At 42.9% G+C, this 21,274-nt stretch overlaps 1 protein-coding gene across 1 annotated transcript in view; it reads left to right on the plus strand.

Annotated features, from left to right (window-relative positions):
* The window catches only part of LOC117536250 (peptidase inhibitor 16-like), a 41,399-nt gene that overhangs the window by 13,962 nt on the left and 6,163 nt on the right, over positions 1-21,274 (plus strand). The window contains exon 2 of the mRNA XM_034201044.1: positions 20,903-21,053. Within this exon, the coding sequence (XP_034056935.1) occupies positions 20,903-21,053 (151 nt within the window). The remainder of the gene's footprint in view (positions 1-20,902; positions 21,054-21,274) is intronic.

Raw genomic sequence — 21,274 nt, forward strand, 5'->3', positions numbered from 1 at the left:
GTTCATACTAGTGTGTGTGTGTGTGTGTGTGTGTGTGTGTGTGTGTGTGTGTGTGTGTGTGTGTGTGTGTGTGTGTGTGTGTGTGTGTGTTTGTGGTAATCAGGAGAGGTCTCAGCCTGACTCTGCCGGAATGGAAGCCCCACTGGGACATTTCCATATTTATGTTTTTCTTACGGCTTTCCTTTTCAGCTGGGTCAGATTTAAAGATGGATGCAACGAGAGAAAAGTGGAAAGAAGGAGTTTAGGAAATATAAAGAGGGAGAGAAGGATGAAAGGAGACAAGGTAACACAGAGGAATAGGTGAGGATGAAGAGAAAATAAATACTTAAGAATAGGGAGTAAGGAGAGATGGGCAGAGCTGGGCAGAGCTGGGAGAGAAAGGAGGTCAGAGTGTCGACCTGTGAGGAAATTACAGAGGACAGATTTCTGTTTTTGTTGGCAGAATACAAATGTCTGTAGAATGTAACCACAACCTGCACAGACTAATAGAAACCAGTGTGACGCTCAGACACAACTGCTATGAAACAGAAGGTTGGTATCAAGTAAAAGTACAAGACTGAAGAAAACTGTTCTCACATAACTAAAAGAAAGTGAGAAACCAGCCGGACAGAAATGATATTAAACAGATGATTTTCAGATTGCATTTCCACCGATGCCTAATGTGCTCTTCACCAATCATTCAATCAATACTTTATTAATCTGAGAGAGATATTAGGGTTCTTGACAGTTGCACCTTATTAAAATAACATTAACAAATAAGTTAAAAGCAATAAAAGTCCTTGTAGCCACTGGGATTCAACTGATTCCATTAAACAGGATTGCTCAAGTTGTGGCACATGACACACTGAGTTTTTTAGGCAGAGATCCAGCCATGCTTTGCTATATTTGCTCAGAACTGTAACATTGACACATTCACCAAGGCCTTTTAGGAAACGTCTTTCTCTCAGTCAGCTCAGCACAATTATCAAACACAATATGCAACAAAGAGAAGGGTCTTGTTACATAACCTGGAAACAAATTGCATTTCAGTCAGACAACTCACGTGTTTCTTCAACATGTTTATTAGAAGCAGCATATAGTTGAGTTTGGCGACTAGGCTCGGGCCTCATCACTCCATAGATATACATAGCACGATGAGTGATGATTAAATAACTAACCCCCGAGCCTACAGGTGGAAGATGGGGTGGAAGCTGGGGTGGTGGTGGGGCAGCGAGCAGCAGCGACGTAGAAGTAGCTGCGGCAATAGCAGCAGCAAGCAATGCATGGAGAGAGATCTGGCAGGTTCAATAGAGCGGCATATTAAGGAGACTCTGTTTGGTTGGTTGTAGAGTGGCAAGGGGGCGTTATGTATGAATGCAGCATAAGTGCTCGAGTTGACTGCCTGAACTAGCTCGCACGCTTCACCCCATTTGTTTTTGTATATGGTTTTAGTGTGCAAATGTGTGTTTTACTGTGTGTTTGTGGATCCAAGGAAGAACAGCCAATGGGGATCCAAATGAAGACATGCTACCAAAGATGCTCTATGAGTAAAGATGCATTACAAGCTGCACCAATGTTATGAAATACTTTACACTTCCTGTCTGCTAAGAGTCGGTAATCATATCTCATTTCTATATGGCGTTCAGTATGATATTATGACACTGATAAGAAGGGATTTATCATCTCAGGAGTTGAAATTATCTAGCTAACCTTAATTCCTGCTTTGTGTTAAAGGCTCTGTCTCAATGTTTTCATCACTGCTGGTCCGACTTGAGTCTGATAAATATAAGAATCTAAGTTTAGACAGGGTCCAACAAAAAGAGAGCCAACAACAATAATTTACCTTGACACTTTTCTCAAAATAAGAGTTTTGGGTCCTTTTAAAACTCCTTAAATTAGATGTTTCATTATTATTTATATAATATTCAGAAGCTTTACCTTGACCCTTGATTTTTGTGTTCAGGCACCTAGCATTTATTTATAATTTATTTATAGAATTAGAATCAGATTTACACATACAATGAATTTGCTTTGGTGTATATTATGCATCAACACAGTAAGAGCTATTTATTGTACAAATGGAAACAATTCAACACTTTTTTAACAGCTATTTTAAAAATAATTATAAAAGAACAGATATACATTTACTACAAAGTACAGTACAGTAAGAAAATGAAACTTTACTCGAAGTATGCAAAATGTGCAGTATATCAGAATTTAAAGAGTCAGAGCTGTGCAGTTTTAAAAGAGAGAAGTATTGAACAGAAATGTGCAAAATACATTACACATACAGTACATGTGACTTCTGCAGTCATTTGTCTGGGGAATGAAAGCAGATTGTAACGTCTTTGACAAAAGACAAAAGCCAGATGTTAGTGGGTGTTAGTGGATCTAAGGTCCAGCCAGAAAAGTGGCCTTAATAGAAAACAGCAGAGAAACAAATCGGACCCGTCCGGATCAAACTGGTCTGGCATTTTGTTGCATTATAAATAAGGGTTTGGTTAAATTACAATTTTGAGGAACTTGTACTTGTATTTTCATTTCATTCTACTTTTTATTTCAATTCAGAGATAAATATTAACACTCAAAGCTACTTACTGTATACAAACACATGCTATGCTGATATGATATAATGCAGTACTGTACTACATATCTACACAGTATTTCAAGTATCTACATTAGGTCCACATTGTCCAACTACAATACTAAAATGTTCTTACATGAACTGGATCATTTAATAACCATCATAATAAAATAAAATCAAACATACTTGAAGTACATTTGATAATACTTATGTCCTTTATATAATTCTGAAATGGGCCACTGTGCACAATGAGTACTTTTACTTTCTACTTGAAGTATATTTTGATGCTAATATATTTGTATTTTTACTTAACATGTTGAAATCGGGACTTTTACTCGTAGTGGAGTATTTGAAGACTGTAGTATTTGTACTTTCACTTAATTAAAGGATTTAAGTACACTTCCAATAGTTTTTCCACCCCTGGAGGATTGTAAGCAGGTCAAGCCTTCCTGCTGCGGTCCGGATTAAAACTAACAGAACACAAACGGCCTGAAACAAAGCGGTAAATAAGAAAGCCTGCAGCAGAGGAGGAATGTAAATCTGCTCAGCAGGAGAAACTGTAATACTCTCTTCTGATATTTCATCATCTGTACTGTACCCTGCTGATTACTGCAGCTTAGAAACCAATAACACAAACTCAGGGGGAACGCTTTCCTCCGCAGCTGGAGAGAAACTTACAGTTATATCACGACTCTGTTTCCATCACAGAGCAACTGGAGGGAAGCCTGACGTCAGGAACCAATCCTGAACTGAGACTGCCAGGAGAGACATGTGTGGCTTCAACGACTGAAACCAATATCCACTCTTAAACACATTCAAGTGAATACATTTCTATTGATTAGATGATATTGTATTGAAGTAAACACCTGGCAGGATCAGTTTGGAACAAAAGCTTCCTTTGTTTTAAAGGATAAACACTAATCAGATTAGCATCAGGACTAATCGCAGGGAGTTTATAGCTTATGGTGAAATAATGACTTTAAGAACCTGTTTTGAACAAATAAAGATTATTTGTTCAATAAATACATTTGTTTTCATTTACACTTGAAAGGTTGAAGGCACTTGCACCGGTAACGACGCTTTGGTTTGTTTTTTTGCCTCTTAACGCATTTTTAATTTTTATAAAATTAACTTTGACAACAAGGGAGATCTTGTTGGATAATAATAAGAACATCTGAAAATAAATCAGGTTTCTTATTATTTAGTCAAAGCTGACTAAGAGGATACCGTAAATTAGACTGTTATAATAATCTTCATTATAACGACTCTTGGTCTGCAGGCTGGACTCAAGATAAAGTCTGTCCTCTCAACAACTAATTTCAAACTCAATTTAAAGAGTCCTCTCCTGCTGATGTTCAGGTGTATATCAGTATGTAGTGTCTCTACTTTAAAGAGTCCTCTCCTGCTGATGTTCAGGTGTATATCAATATGTAGTGTCTCTACTTTAAAGAGTCCTCTCCTGCTGATGTTCAGGTGTATATCAGTATGTAGTGTCTCTACTTTAAAGAGTCCTCTCCTGCTGATGTTCAGGTGTATATCAGTATGTAGTGTCTCTACTTTAAAGAGTCCTCTCCTGCTGATGTTCAGGCGTATATCAGTATGTAGTTTCTCTACTTTAAAGAGTCCTCTCCTGCTGATGTTCAGGTGTATATCAGTATGTAGTGTCTCTACTTTAAAGAGTCCTCTCCTGCTGATTGTTCAGGTGTATATCAGTATGTAGTGTCTCTACTTTAAAGAGTCCTCTCCTGCTGATGTTCAGGTGTATATCAGTATGTAGTGTCTCTACTTTAAAGAGTCCTCTCCTGCTGATGTTCAGGTGTATATCAGTATGTAGGGTCTCTACTTTAAAGAGTCCTCTCCTGCTGATGTTCAGGTGTATATCAGTATGTAGTGTCTCTACTTTAAAGAGTCCTCTCCTGCTGATGTTCAGGTGTATATCAGTATGTAGTGTCTCTACTTTAAAGAGTCCTCTCCTGCTGATGTTCTGGTGTATATCAGTATGTGTCTCTACTTTAAAGAGTCCTCTCCTGCTGATGTTCAGGTGTATATCAGTATGTAGTAGGGGTGTAACGGTACACGTACCCATACCGAAATTATTCGGTACGGGTACGTGTACCGAAGTGTACGGGCCCTTCGGTTCGGTACACTTCGGTACACGTGTGTACCGAAATGGCGAACGCAGGAAAAGTTGAGCTCGAAAATCCTCCACCATCATTGAAGTCTCCGGTTTGGGAACATTATGGTTTCGCAGTTACATACAACGATGACGGACAAAGACAGGTGGACCGAACTAAAGCTGTTTGTCGGCATTGTTCGACACACATTGGTTACGCGGCCGGCAATACAACAAACATGCACACGCATCTGAAAAGGCATCACACGAACGTAAATATTACCGGTACCAAACGAAAAATTACTGAAGTGCAAACCCAACTCTCATTATCATTTAAGCCTCCACCACTCGTAAAAAGTTCCGACCGAGCCACAGCTATCACAAACGCCATAGGTGTTTTCATAGCAGCGGACATGCGACCATATTCCGTTGTGGAGAATATAGGGTTCAAACACATGTTGAGAGTGGTCGAGCCTCGTTACCAGGTTCCCTCTCGTCCGCACTTCAGCCAGGAAGTGATACCAGCACTTTACAATAAAGTAAAAACGAGAGTTGTACACAACCTATCCAAGGCATCTTCTATTGCTCTAACGACCGATGGGTGGACATCTAGGGCCACCGAGAGTTATTTAACTGTAACGGCGCACTACATTACACCCGACTGCAACTGGAACATGCAAAGCCACGTCCTGCAAACTCGCCCCCTTTACGAACAGCACACAAGCACACATCTGGCAGAGGTACTGAAGGAGGTAGTGTCAGAATGGAAGTTGGAGAGGCCAGGTAACACAATTCCAGTCACAACAGATAACGCTAGAAACATTGTCAATGCAATCAGTGAAGCTGGACTGGGCCCCCAAATTGGATGCTTTGCTCACACAATTAATTTAGCAGCACAAAAAGCAACAGGAATCAACCAGGTGTCCAGGCTGCTAAGCAGAATCAGGAGTGTTGTGTCTTTCTTCCACCGTAGCACAACAGCTGCACATATATTGCAGTGCAAACAGGAGATGCTCAATGTGCCAAAACACAAACTCATCCATGATGTCCCCACTCGCTGGAACTCCAGTTATGACATGGTGGAGCGGTATCTTGAGCAGCAAGCTGCTGTTTACTCAGCATTGACAGAAAAGGCACTCAAGAAAAAGAAAAACATTAATACATTGAGTGACCAGGATGTGAGAATGCCAGAGGAGGTAATTGAGGTCCTTAAACCCCTAAAAACGATTACAAAACTGATGTGCACTGAAACAACTCCATCAGTTTCAATGATCCTGCCTCTCAAAACAATGCTGATTAAATCCATGGGACCAAATGAGAAGGACTGTCCAACTGTGAAGGAAGTCAAAGCTGCCGTCAGAGGGAGCCTAAAGGACAGATACACTGACCCTGCTCTTCAGGACTTTCTTCATAAATGCACAGCTGTAGATCCAAGGTTCAAGGCCCTTTCTCATATGGATAATGCCTGCTGTGAACACATCTACAACAGTCTCACTAGAGATTGTGGCCATTGAAGAACAGGTATACAATTAATTAATTTCCTTATGCATAAATTCAATGTTTGCTTAATTTGAAACATTTTATAGCTGTTACAATGTGAATAGTACTCTCATGTAAAATATAACATTATTTCTGTCATTTAATTCTGCAGAGGGAGGCCACAGAGACAGCAGGAGCCATGTCATCCGCAGGGAGAGCAGACCCAGAGGAATCTGGAGAATCTTCCTCCTCCTCCCATCAGGAAGTCAGCCATGGCAGAACTGTTTGGTGAGCTCTTCAACACTGAGGAGAGAAACAAGCCCACTTTGCAGCTGGTGAAGGGAGAGGTTACCTCATACATGGCAGCGGACAGCACTTCACTGGACTCCGACTAGGGGTGGGTGATATGACGATATATATCGTCGTGACGATATTAGGTCTCCACGATATGCTTTTTCAGAGATATCGTATCTATCGTGATAAAAAAATATATATTAAAAAAACCAGGGCCCCCACAAAAAGAAAGCTAAGAAAACACTGGCCAGCTTTTTGAAGACCTCTGCTGTAACTGCAGCTGGCACATCTGCTTCTCCATCCCTAAAAGAAGCAATAGAGGCAGAATTGAAGTCCTACCTGTCCGTACCAAATGCAGACAGTGAAATGGATCCTCTGGAATGGTGGCAAAACCATGATGGAAACTTTCCAAGGGTTAGCCAATTAGCTAGAAAGTATCTCTGTATTCCGGCAACTAGTGCTCCCTCAGAGAGAGTGTTCAGCACTGGTGGCAATATTGTCACATGCCAAAGGGCAACTCTCAAGCCAGAGAAAGTTGACAAACTGATTTTCCTGGCAAAAAATCTGTGATTGTGTCATACAACAAGAAAAGTAAAACAAGTTTTAAAAAAAGAAAACTATACAATGTGAAGACATGCTCTAAAGCTGTCTAGTCAGGATTCAGACAGTATTGCACTTTATTTATTGTCTTGTTTGATTCTGTTGGCTTATATTTTATTTTATCAATAAGGTATTTATATAGTTTTTCCCTTCAGTTATGCTAAAGTATTTTATTGTACTTCAAGTCTAAAGTTTACATTTTAATTGTTTGGCACTGACTTTTCCTCATTGATGTTTTATGTTTTACTTAGTTATGTTTTACCCTCCTTTTCATGTTTATTGATGTTCACTGCTAGTGCTACCTCAGAAAGTTCATTTTTATACTGAGAAACTGTGCCTTGAAGCCATATCAAAATGTTGAATTGTTCATTCAGGGATTCATTTCAGAAATAAAACCAGCTTGAAATGCTATTTTGGTCTGTTACTCCTTTTTGTTTTAGTTTCTGTTACCTTGTAGGTGGTTGTACTATTAAGTAACTTGAAAAATAACCATAATAACCGACATGAAAAAATATCGTGATATATATCGTCTATCGTGATACTGCTTGAAAAATATCGTGATAATATATTTTTCAATATCGCCCACCCCTAACTTGCATGGTGGAAGAACAATGAGGCCAAATATCCTCATGTTGCCATGTTAGCAAAGCGCTACCTGGCTGTATCTGCTACCTCTGTCCCGAGCGAGAGGGTGTTCTCCACAGCAGGAGACATTGTTAGTGCCAGCAGATCTGCCCTTTTGCCAAGCAATGTGGACAAGTTCATCTTTCTTTAAAAAAAAAACTGAAAATACAATGAGAAGCAATCTGCCGGCTAATGTCAATCTGCCGGCTGCTTAGGTCTGAGTACTAGTACATTACGAACAGTTACAGTACAGTACAGTACAATCACAGATTTCAGTTCATCGAAATGCTGCACCTTAATGTTTATTTCATTATATTTTGTATTTATTTGAGTTCACAGTTTAATAATAATAAAAAATATATATATATATTTCATGTTTTGTGAGAATTTTTTCTGCTGTACCGAAAACGTACCGAACCGTGACCTAAAAACCGAGGTACGTACCGAACCGAAATGTTTGTGAACCGTTACACCCCTAGTATGTAGTGTCTCTACTTTAAAGAGTCCTCTCCTGCTGATGTTCAGGTGTATATCAGTATGTAGTGTCTCTACTTTAAAGAGTCCTCTCCTGCTGATGTTCAGGTGTATATCAGTATGTAGTGTCTCTACTTTAAAGAGTCCTCTCCTGCTGATGTCCAGGTGTATATCAGTATGTAGTGTCTCTACTTTAAAGAGTCCTCTCCTGCTGATGTTCAGGTGTATATCAGTATGTAGTGTCTCTACTTTAAAGAGTCCTCTCCTGCTGATGTTCAGGTGTATATCAGTTTATAGTGTCTCTACTGGGACATGTCTCCATGCTTTAATGTTCAAAAAGCTCTTTCTCATACTGCCTGTGCTGCAGCACCTCTTTTCACCCTCTGTCTGAAACCAGAGCCCAGTCTGCTCTGATTGGTTAGCAGGCCGGCTCTGTTGTGATTGGTCAACTGCTTAGAGATGTCCCGCCCCTTAGCCTATCAGGTACAATGTGTTGGAGTGCTAGCCAGAGTATTACATAGTGGTTGTAAAGGCTCATATAGAAAAAACTAATCTGTAAGTAAATGACTGTCAATGACTTATGTTTAGACAAAGAGAAACAAAAATCACCTGTTCGAAGACCGGGTGACCCCCAGTAGGGACAAAAGAGCTGACAGAGTGTGTGTGTGTGTGTGTGTGGTCTAGCATTACTATACTTGTGGGGACCTAAATCTGTTTACATAGTCACGTGTGGGGACTCGCTTCCCTTATGGGGACAAATTGGAGGTCCCCATGAGGGGAATCATTAATTTTAGGGTGAAGACTTGGTTAGGTTTAGGGTTAGGGTAAGGTTAAGGGTAAGGGTTAGGGTTAGGCATGTGTTGGTTATGGTTAAGGTTAGGATAAGTCTTCAGGAAATGCATGTAAGTCAATGTAATGTCCCCTGAAGTGATGTATACATTGTGTGTGTGTGTGTGTGTGTGTTACACGACCACATGCATGACCCATAAGTCATAACACAGACCAGATGTTGAGAGCCTGGAGAGAGACAGGAATGTGAAGGAGACCCCTGACTATTGTTTGTGTTGTGTGTCATATCTGAACAAATAAACACACACACACACAATCCCATTGTTCATTCGTTTTGTATCTTAGCAACTGACTCAAACCACGAGATGGAAATAACTGGAGTTAAAGACGTCAATCTGTTCTCCCTCATCAGAACACACATTGATTTCTACTGAACATGTCAACCTTTAAAAACACAAATATATATTAAAGATTCACTAGATGTCTACAGAACCTCTCTGAAGAACCAGCACCTTACCGTGGTAGAGAGGTTTGTGTGCCCTGATGAACCTGGGGGCTGTGTTGTCTGGAACCTTGTGTTCCTGGTAGGGTTTCCCATGGCAAATTGGTCTCAGGCAAGGGGCCAGACTAAGATTGGTTCAAAAGACCTCATGAAAGACGATACAAGAAGTGAGGATACCCGGCCCGGAGGAAGCCCGGGGTCCCCTTCTGGAGCCAGGCCCAGAAGGAGGACTCGTCGGCGAGCGTCTGGTGGCCGGGCTTGCCACGGAGCCCGGCCGGGCCCAGCCCGAAAAAGGCAACGTGGGCAACACCTCCGCTTCTCCGTCCCGCGGGCCCACCACCTACGGGAAACATCAATGGGGTCGGGTGCGCTGCCAGAAGGGTGGCAGTGAAAGCGGAGGGTCTCGACGGACCAGACCCGGGCGACAGAAGCTGGCTTTGGGGACGTGGAACGTCACCTCTCTGGGGGGGAAGGAGCCGGAGCTTGTGCGGGAGGTGGAGCGTTACCAGTTGGATCTGGTTGGGCTCACCTCTACGCACAGCGTCGGCTCTGGAACCTTACTTCTGGATAGGGGTTGGACTCTATTCTTCTCCGGAGTTGCTCAAGGTGTGAGGCGCCGGGCGGGTGTGGGGATACTCACAAGTCCCCGGTTAGGTGCTTCTTTGTTGGAGTTTACCCCAGTGGACGAGAGGGTCGCCTCCCTACGCCTGCGGGTTATGGGGGGGAAAACTCTGACTGTTGTGTGTGCTTATGCACCCAACAGCAGTTCAGAGTATACGGCCTTCTTGGAGACCCTGGAAAGAGTCCTGTATGGGGCTCCTGAAGGGGACTCTTTAATCTTGCTGGGAGACTTCAACGCACATGTGGGCAATGATGGAGACACTTGGAGGGGCGTGATTGGGAGGAACGGCCCCCCTGATCTGAACCGGAGTGGTGGTTTGTTACTGGACTTCTGTGCTAGTCATGGATTGGCCATAACAAACACCATGTTCGAACATAAGGATGCTCATAAGTGTACGTGGTACCAGAGCACCCTAGGCAGAAGGTCCATGATCGATTTCGTTATCGTATCATCGGACCTGAGGCCGTATGTTTTGGACACTCGGGTAAAGAGAGGGGCGGAGTTGTCAACTGATCACCATCTGGTGGTGAGTTGGGTCGAGTGGCGGGGGAAGCATCTGGATAGACCTGGTAAGCCCAAACGTGTAGTTCGGGTGAACTGGGAACGTCTGGAGGAGGCCCAAGTTCAGGAGGCCTTCAACTCACACCTCCGGCGGAGCTTTTCGGGCATTCCTGTGGAGGTTGGGGACATTGAACCAGAGTGGTCGGTGTTTAAAGCCTCTATTGCCGAAGCCGCGGCAGGGAGCTGTGGTCTCAAGGTCCTAGGTGCCTCAAGGGGCGGTAACCCTCGAACCTCCTGGTGGACACCGGTGGTCAGGGAAGCCGTCCGACTGAAGAAGGAGGCCTTCAGGGATTTGTTATCCCGGGGGACTCCCGAGGCAGTTGCAAGGTACCGACAGGCCCGAAGGGCAGCAGCCTCATCCGTGGCCGAGGCAAAGCAGCGGGTGTGGGAGAAGTTCGGAGAAGACATGGAGAAGGACTTTCGGGCGGCACCAAAGTTGTTCTGGAAAACTGTCCGACACCTCAGGAGGGGGAAGCAGGGAACCATCCAAGCTGTGTACAGTAAGGATGGGACGTTGTTGACCTCAACTGATGGAGTGTTAGGGCGTTGGAAGGAACACTTTGAGGAACTCCTGAACCCGACAACTCCGCCCTCTATGTTAGAGGCAGAGCTGGAGTATGACGGGGGATCAACACCAATCTCCCGGGGGGAGGTCACTGAGGTCGTCAAACAACTCCACAGTGGCAAAGCCCCGGGGGTGGATAAGATCCGCCCGGAAATGCTGAAGGCTCTGGGTGTTGAGGGACTGTCATGGTTGACACGTCTCATCAACGTTGCGTGGAAGTCGGAAACAGTACCGAAGGAGTGGCAGACCGGGGTGGTGGTTCCCCTATTTAAAAAGGGGGATCAGAGGGTGTGTGCCAATTACAGAGGCATCACACTACTCAGCCTCCCCGGGAAAGTTTACTCTAAGGTACTCGAAAGGAGGGTCAGGCCGATTGTCGAACCTCAGATTGAGGAGGAACAATGCGGATTCCGTCCTGGTCGTGGAACGACGGATCAGCTTTTTACTCTCGCAAGGATCCTGGAGGGGGCCTGGGAGTACGCTTATCCGGTCTACATGTGTTTTGTAGACTTGGAGAAGGCGTATGACCGAGTTCCCAGGGAGTTACTGTGGGAGGTGCTGCGGGAGTATGGGGTGAGGGGGGTCTCTACTCAGGGCCATCCAATCTCTGTACTCCCAAAGCGAGAGCTGTGTCCGGGTCCTCGGCAGTAAGTCGGACCCATTTCCGGTGAGGGTTGGCCTCCGCCAGGGCTGCGCTTTGTCACCAATCCTGTTTGTAATATACATGGATCGGATTTCGAGGCGTAGTCATGGGGGAGGGGGTCTGCAGTTCGGTGGACTAAGGATTGCACCACTGCTTTTTGCAGATGATGTGGTTCTAATGGCTTCATCGGTCTGCGACCTTCAGCACTCACTGGATCGGTTCGCAACCGAGTGTGAAGCGGCTGGGATGAGGATCAGCACCTCCAAATCTGAGGCCATGGTTTCTCAGCAGGAAACCGATGGACTGTCCACTCCAGGTAGGGAATGAGTCCTTACCCCAAGTGAAGGAGTTCAAGTATCTCGGGGTCTTGTTCTCGAGTGAGGGAACAATGGAGCGTGAGATGGGCCGGAGAATCGGAGCAGCGGGAGCGGTTCTGCAGTCGCTTTACCGCACCGTTGTGACGAAAAGGGAGCTGAGCCAGAAGGCAAAGCTCTCGGTCTTCCGGGCCATTTTCGTTCCTACCCTCACCTATGGTCATGAAGGATGGGTCATGACCGAAAGAACGAGATCGCGGATACAAGCGGCCGAGATGGGTTTTCTCCGCAGGGTGGCTGGTGTCTCCCTTAGGGATAAGGTGAGAAGTTCGGTCATCAGGGAGGGACTCGGAGTTGAGCCGCTCCTCCTTCGCGTCGAAAGGAGCCAGTTGAGGTGGTTCGGGCACCTAGTTAGGATGCCACCTGGGCGCCTCCCTAGGGAGGTGTTCCAGGCACGTCCAGCTGGGAAGAGACCAAGGGGTAGACCTAGGACCAGGTGGAGGGATTATATCTCTTCGCTGGCCTGGGAGCGCCTTGGGATCCCCCAGTCAGAGCTGGTTGATGTCGCCAGGGAAAAGAAAGTTTGGGGCTCTCTGCTGGAACTGCTACCCCCGCGACCCGACCACGGATAAGCGGGAGAAGATGGATGGATGGATGGATAGATGTCTACAGCTGGTCACTGTAGTCATATTTCAACAAACGGAAAGGAAATCATTTGTTGGGGACTGTTTTCTGAGGCGATGTAATCTTCTTTTGGTGATTTAATGAGTGTCGAAATAATGTGCATGGTAACGAAGGGACATGTCAGCAGGTGCTTTTATAGTTTTTGGACGATTATGGAGATCTATGGCAGAGAAGAAGAAGATATATGAGGCTCTGACACACACACACACACACACACACACACACACACACACACACACACACACACACACACACACACACACACACACACACACACACACACACACACACACACACACACACACACATTTCCTGGAGACTTATCCTAACCTTAACCATAACCAACACATGCCTAACCCTAACCAAGTCTTCACCCTAAAATGAATGATTCCCCCCATGGGGACCTCCATTTTGTCCCCATAAGGGAGGCGAGTCCCCACGTGACTGTGTAAACAGATTTATGTCCCCACAAGTATAGTAATGCTAGGCCACACACACACACACACACACACACACACACACACACACACACACACACACACACACACACACACACACACACACACACACACACACACACACACACACACACACACACACACACACACACACACACACACACCACACTGCATTTAGCTGACGCTTTTATCCAAAGCGACTTACAATAAGTGCGTTCGTCCAACAAAATACAACTTGAAGAAAACAGAATCATAAAAGTACATCAGGTTTCATAGAGTAAAAACATTTCAAGTGCTACTCAACTGGCTTTAGAAAAGCCAGTCCTTTATTAGTATAAAAGTGCTTCGTTAATAAATCTATCGCTCGAAGTGGAGTCGAAAGAGATGAGTTTTCAGTTTGCGCCGGAAGGTGTGTAAGCTATCTGCCGTCCTGATGTCAATGGGGAGCTCATTCCACCATCTTGGAGCCAGGACAGCAAACCCACGTGTTTTCGCCGTTGGGAACTTGGGTCCCCCTCGCAGTGCGGGCGCAGCGAGTCGTTTGGCTGATGCAGAGCGTAGTGCACGCGCTGGGGTGTACGGTTTAACCATGTCCTGGATGTACGAAGGGCCAGATCCATTCGCAGCATGGTAAGCAAGTACCAGTGTCTTGAAGTGGATTCTAGCAGTTACCGGAAGCCAGTGAAGCGAGCGTAGGAGCGGAGTAGTGTGGGACAATTTAGGAAGGTTGAAGACCAGACGAGCCGCTGCATTCTGGATGAGCTGCAGAGGTCGGATGGCACATACAGGTAGACCAGCCAGGAGGGAGTTGCAGTAGTCTAGGCGTGAGATGACGAAGAGCCTGGACCAGAACCTGAGTCGCTTTCTGAGTCAGCTGGGGACGTATCTTCCTGATGTTGTAAAGCGTGTATCTGCAGCAACGGGTTGTAGCAGCGATGTTTGCAGTGAAGGACAGGTTGTTATCTAGGGTCACACCCAGATTCCTTGCAGTCTGAGACGGGGAAACAACTGAGTGGCCGATGTTGATTGTTAGGTCAAGAGTGGGACAATCTTTTCCCGGAAGGAAGAGCAGCTCAGTCTTGTCAAGGTTGAGTTTGAGGTGATGAGCAGACTCCACTGAGAGATGTCAGCTAGACAAGCAGAGATGCGTGCGACGACCTGGGTCTCTGAGCGGGGAAAGGACAGAATTAATTGGGTGTCATCAGCGTAGCAGTGGTAAGAAAAACCATGCGGGCTAATGACAGATCCGAGCGAGTTTGTGTACAAGGAGAAGAGGAGGGGACCAAGAACAGAGCCCTGAGGGACCCCCTGTAGTTAATTGACAAGGGTCGGACTCAGACCCTCTCCAAGTCACCCTGTAGGTACGGTCTTTCAGATATGAGGTGAGGAGGGAAAGTGCAGAGCCTGAAACTCCAAGTTTTTGAAGAGTGCGACACACACACACACACACACACACACACACACACACACACACACACACACACACACACACACACACCACACACACACACACACACACACACACACACACACACACACACACACACACACACACACACACACACACACACACACACACACACACACACACACACACACACACACACACACTGCTGGTTTGCTGAGAACTATATAGCAAATAAATACAATAATTAATAAATCCCTCTAACAGTCGGCGGCTTTGTGTTTTTGGCTATTATCTTCATATCTTTACTTTCACCATACGTTCATCCTGTACTTAATGACTTTTTCTTTATACAAAATGGTATTGAAATGTGATTTGATATCAAAAATGTTGTATTGAATCCTCATGTTTCTGCCGTTAACTGTAGCAGCCTAACTCTTAAAAAAAGAGGTCGTAAATCAAAATCTATTTCCAAGAATGAATCATTCATTTTTTGTTTGTTTTCCAACATAGTGCTGTTGTAAAATGTACAAAGTGATAGACGTGTAAACGATATGCATGTTTATGTATTTTAAATAAGGCCGTAGTGGGTTTCCACCTCACCTGTACACATGTACACTACAACAACTTGAAATCTTACCAAGTATCTTTGTCTAATATCTTGTCAGAATATGTCTCTCCACCGGATATAAGACACAATAACTTCAGAAGTAACACTGCAGTGAGATATTGGGTCTTGTTTTTAGACAATGCATTATCTTGTTAATACAATCATTGTTGATGATTTTTACAGTCTGGTACCTGAAAAAGGTTAAATGGCACTGATGGAACCAAATGTACCCAAATGTGCCCAAAGCTTAGTCTGCTTGGACTTTTTTTTGCTAAATCTCTCTATAAAGGTCAATTCTCACTTGTTTTGCCTCAATCTTGATACAGGGTACTTATTATATGTTATACTTTGGATTCCTAAAGCTTTTAGGCTACTAACCCATCATTCAAGGGTGGTTTTCACTATAAGTAATTTTTACACTTTTTGACTATGTTCCATCTGGATTTACTCTGACACTGAAACATCTTTATTGATTCTGACACTTACATCCAACTCACAGATGTGACCTTGCTTTGATAAAAGAAATTATTCATATAACCCTTTTAGAAGTTAAGTTATAGTCCTTTGTTTTGGGCATGTCATTTTCGAGCCTGAAACCTGAAAAACAGGCTTGGGGCTTAAGAGGTTAAGTCAAACAAATCTTATTTTGAGTTGTATCTCAGATGAAACACATATTTCTTTACATATTTATTAGAACATCACCAACTAACATCAGAAAACAGAAAACGTTTGAGCATTTGCGGCTTATATGGAACACAACATTTCCTGATTCAAATATAGTTCAAAATTAGTTCTCCCAGCTGATTACAAGATCTGATTTATCTAAATATCACTTATTTCAAGAAATCTTACCAAGCAAATTGTCACTTGTTCTATTGGCAGATTTGTGTACTTATTTCAAGGGAAAACTGCTTGTTTTCATTATTATTTAACTTGTTTTTGGAGCAGCATTTGTTCCAGTGTATGTTATCTTCTGCTTATTCTATTTATTTCTCTATCAGAGTTTTTTCCTAAATGTGCAAAAAACATAAAACCCTGGTGATGCATTATTAAACGATTTGACTCACTTCTTCCGGCAATATTGATGCGTGGATATTTTCTGCAGCAGGCATTAAGTCCGTGTTTGAGCAGTTTGTTGCAGCCTGTCAGACAGAAATAAACATCGTTAAACAGGATCAGTCCAAGAAAAACAGTTTAAAACAACATTATAATCCACAGCACAACATTCACGTTCAACCAGACTCTCTCCAGCCTGGAGGAGCTGAATCAAAACAAATCGACAGTGTGCTATTTCTCACTTTGTTTATAGTTGTTGCTTTTCTCTTGGAATTTGATCGTGCCAAGTTCAACTCCAATTAAATCCTTTGAAAATAATAGTTTGGACTTGAAATGGCAGCAAAATCACAGCTGAAACCAATTTTCTAAACGAAAGCTTGTTAACAAACAGATAATTAGAAGTTATAAGTTACACCTGTGCCTCTCCTGCGCTGAAATGTCAGAAAGAGCCTGTGAAGAGGGTCTAATTTGTCCTATTTTTACATTATAGCCAAGTCTAATATAATGCACTAAACTCCCTTTTTTCACAGTCTTTCATTTAAAGAGCTTACGAAATGCTATCCATACGTGTTAGTGGGCGTGGTGTGAGATAGAGGTTGCATTTTTATTGTGAAATGTGCCATATATATTTTGTATTATTGATGTATTTTGAATAAATCACGATTATAACAGCATACAAAAGTTGTCTGTTAGTAACAATCGTTCATCGGGCCCGGAAACATCAACTTCATGTGTCTGCCTTCATTTCGTAAGCTCTTTAAGTTATTTACTTTATTCTGTAAATACTGTACGTGCCAAACAGGGTTTATTGTGCGAGTGTTTCTACGAAGCTGAAACACAACACTTTGTTTGGTTAGGTATCTTTCACCATGGAAATTACACCATCCTGCAGGACGGGAAGTAAATACGTCAGGATGGAGACGAGTCAGGGTCAGAGGTGAAGTCATGGAGCATGCTTTGTCATAGTATCACCTCCTAGTTTTATCTGTGAAGGAAACAGACTGAAGAATAACGTTTTTTTATGAAGCGTGTTTTGTTAAATGAAGCTATGACAGTGAAGATTTCCCGTGTGATACTCGAGTCAGGGTCAAACACAATGTTTTGTTGATGAATCTAAATGTTTCTTCACTTTCCTTCTTCCTGCATCTCTCTTGCATATTTCCTTGATATGATATTACATTTCAACAATGTTTTTCTAACTAGACTAAATTAATGCCTCTTAAGCCAAACATCCATCTAAAAGAAGATATATTCTGCTCATCTTCAGGTTCATAGCAGTATTTAGTGTCTCTACTGTGACATGACTCCATGCTGGCCATGTCTCCATGCCCAGTCTGCTCTGATTGGTTAGCTGACCAGCTCTTTTGTGATTGATCAACGGCCAAAACCTACTTAAGACACTACGGGAAAAGGAAAACCCAAAAAGCATAATAGGGTCTCTTTAATGTCTCTTAAAACATCCATAAATAATGTGTTTACTAAATCGTCTGAAGTCAGCGCTGAAGATCTCTGGTTGATTTTTATAATATAGAGACATAAAACCTACAATATAATAATAAAGCTTAAAGGTAGGGTAGGTAAGAATGGAGAAACAAGCTCGAGTGCGCTAGAATTTGAAAGTACACAAGCGGAAAAAATCTGCCCCTTCCTTCAGACTTCCTTACAGAGCCCCTCCTCCAACACACATGAACGCGCACATGACCAATGAGGGCACGAGATAAGTTTGTGCAGTTATTTTAGCCGGGCGGCTCAGATGATTGGTCATGCTTTTTACAGCGCCACGGCTTCCACAGATGAAATGTTTTAATGTATTTATTGTCAAAGCATTTAATGTATTCATTGCTATCGGGATGTTAAGAGCATTCCATGGAATATAACAACAAGTGTTTCTGAAGTGAATTACCTACCCCACCTTTAACTTTGTGTGTAGCTTGTTCCCCGAGATGCCTAAAACATGATGAATAAAAAACAGCTTTACAATAAAATCATCACACTATTCAGAATCATGCTTTAGACGAAAAATACAGCTGGGATATAAACTACAATAAAAAATCATGAAAAATAATTCCCTGAGTTAACATGAACATACCTGAAGCTTTATTAGATTTCACGTAAAGAGTGCTGGAACATCTTAACTGTTAAGCCCCAAGGTCCCCGCTGGCGGGTACCCTTTTCGGTTTTTTTCACGACACAGTGTCTCAGGGGATCTTAATATTTAAGAACCTATTAATGTGTTACCAGATTAATGGAAATAATCTCAGCTAACTGACGATACAAACCATTTTTACCAAAACAAAACACAAGTCTCATAAGAAGCATCTAAATGACCCCTGAGCGAAAAATGCTAACCTATTACTGCACCGATAATCACTCCTAGCTTCCTTATTACTTATCCTAGGTGCACATCCAAGACATCGTATATGATCGCAAGGAGACACAGAATCTAACGGTGCCCACTTCAACACTGAAAGATACAAACTCGCGACGTTATCAACAAAAACGTACATCAAAACAAGTGGCGCTAGGTAGCCCACAACGCTAACATGGCTTACCTCCGTCTTTGCCTGGTCTAAACTGGTCTTCAATGGCATTAAAACGATAACAACGATGATGTAGTTAATCCATAGGTTAATATCCAATGTGGCTGTGTCCCTTTTAAAATATTCTGATAATCTATAAGCAATAAAACTGCAATTCCGTTTTAAAATAGTAGAGCAGGTTCTGTAGCTTAATTGAATGCGGGAAGACGTCACCTTTTTTTTTAACATGAGTGTGTGCGGGACGATTTCCCTTCGATTCTATTGGCTCTAACGATCAGGAAGAGATGTCACATGTCAAAATCGAAGAAGGGGGGCCAGAGATATGGAAAATCCACCCAAATGGCCCCAGAAGAGGGTTTTTTTTGCTAAATCTCTCTAAAAATGTCAAATTTAACTTGTTTTGCATCAATCTTGATACAGGGTACTTATTATATGTTGTAGTTTGGATTTCTAAAGCTTTTAGTCGGACGGACACAATAATTAAATTTTTTTTTACTGTGTTCAATCTGAATTTACTTTAAAATAAAAACATCTATTGATTCTGACACTTCTACATCCAACTCACAGGTGTAACCTTGCTTTGAGAAAAAAGATTATTAATTTAACCCTTTTAGAAGGGAAGATATGGTCATTTGTTCTAGGAATGTCATTTTCGAGCCTGAGACCTGAAAAACAGGCTCAGGGCTTAACAAGTTTGTACATGAAAGCATCTGCTCTCTCAGCATCTTTGTGTGTCTTGTTTTCATAAAATGATTCAGTAAACTTTGTGAAAAAACTTTCTTTGAGGCTGTTCAACATTTACGATCTTTAGGATCCACAGGGTTCTTCACGTCTGGTAATGCTGCATTCAATTATAAGTTGGACCTTGGGATTTTATACTGCCGAATTGGGGGGGGGGGACAATTTGAGAGGACTTTTCTGTCAGATGGTGATGCACATTTTACATTTCTGCTCTTCATTCACAAATGAGCTGCGTCAGAGGTCTGCAATACAATCGACATTTTTAGAGAAACATTTCCAGATTTTTGTAGCAAATGTTGTTCTCTTTAAAGTTCACCTATTATGCAAAATCCACTTGTTCATGTCTCTTCTACATCAACATGTGTCCCCTCTTCTTCATGTCTCTTCTACATCAACATGTGTCCCTCTTCTTCATGTCTCTTCTACATCAACATGTGTCCCCTCTTCTTCATGTCTCTTCTACATCAACATGTGTCCCCTCTTCTTCATGTCTCTTCTCATCAACATGTGTCCTCTTCTTCATGTCTCTTCTACATCAACATGTGTCCCCTCTTCTTCATGTCTCTTCTACATCAACATGTGTCCCCTCTTCTTCATGTCTCTTCTACATCAACATGTGTCCCCTCTTCTTCATGTCTCTTCTACATCAACATGTGTCCCCTCTTCTTCATGTCTCTTCGACATCAACATGTGTCCCCTCTTCTTCATGTCTCTTCTACATCAACATGTGTCCCCTCTTCTCCATGTCTCTTCTACATCAACATGTGTCCCCTCTTCTTCATGTCTCTTCTACATCAACATGTGTCCCCTCTGTGGAAAGAGACTCTGAAAGTTTCAGGAAAAAAGATTCTCTCTCTTTTTGTCCTGATCCATTTATATAAAAACCTGTCTGAAAATGAGCTGATCAGATTTTGGCCACTTTGTGATGTCATAACGATGTTTTTGGCCCAATCACCAACCAAGGTAACCCCCCCCCCCCTTATCACCTGAATCTCCTCCTAGAGCACCATTGTGTTCTTTTTAACCAAATCTCTCTCAGAGGGGCGTGGGGAGGGGCTCCTTATTTTCATCTAAAGTAACAGACAGAGAATCAGCACTTTGGAAACAGGGCTGAAACAGAGGGGATTATGGGTAATGCTGCAATGATCTGTTTGGTGTTGGAGCCAAACACTTCAGAGACATGTTCTGTATATATCTGAGACCTATAATATATTGATGAAAAACAGTATAATAGGGGACCTTTACCTTCTTTTGGTTGTGTGCAGAAATGGGACGCGAACCTGAAGGTGATCGCTGAGGGTTACGCTGCTAAATGCATCTGGAACCACAACCCAGATCTGATGGAAACCGGAGAAAATCTGTTCGCCGGCACCGGACCGCTGGACATCCGAGAGGCTCTGGAGAAATGGTTTCTGGGTAAGTGCAGTCGACCAAACTCCATCTTGGAAAGGCCACATTTTGAATAATTTCCTTCAGTATCCAAACTTCTCCATCAACAAATATCAGAGAGACACAGTCGGCTATTAATGATAAAGAGAGAGGAACATTTAGTGGCTGAAGATAAACAGATATTTCTTCTGAGGAGTCGGTGGAGACCAAAATCAGAGCAAAAAGAAGAGTGCATTTTGGACTTACAG

Source organism: Gymnodraco acuticeps, unplaced genomic scaffold (genome assembly GCF_902827175.1).
Source record: "Gymnodraco acuticeps unplaced genomic scaffold, fGymAcu1.1, whole genome shotgun sequence".
NCBI lineage: Eukaryota > Metazoa > Chordata > Actinopteri > Perciformes > Bathydraconidae > Gymnodraco > Gymnodraco acuticeps.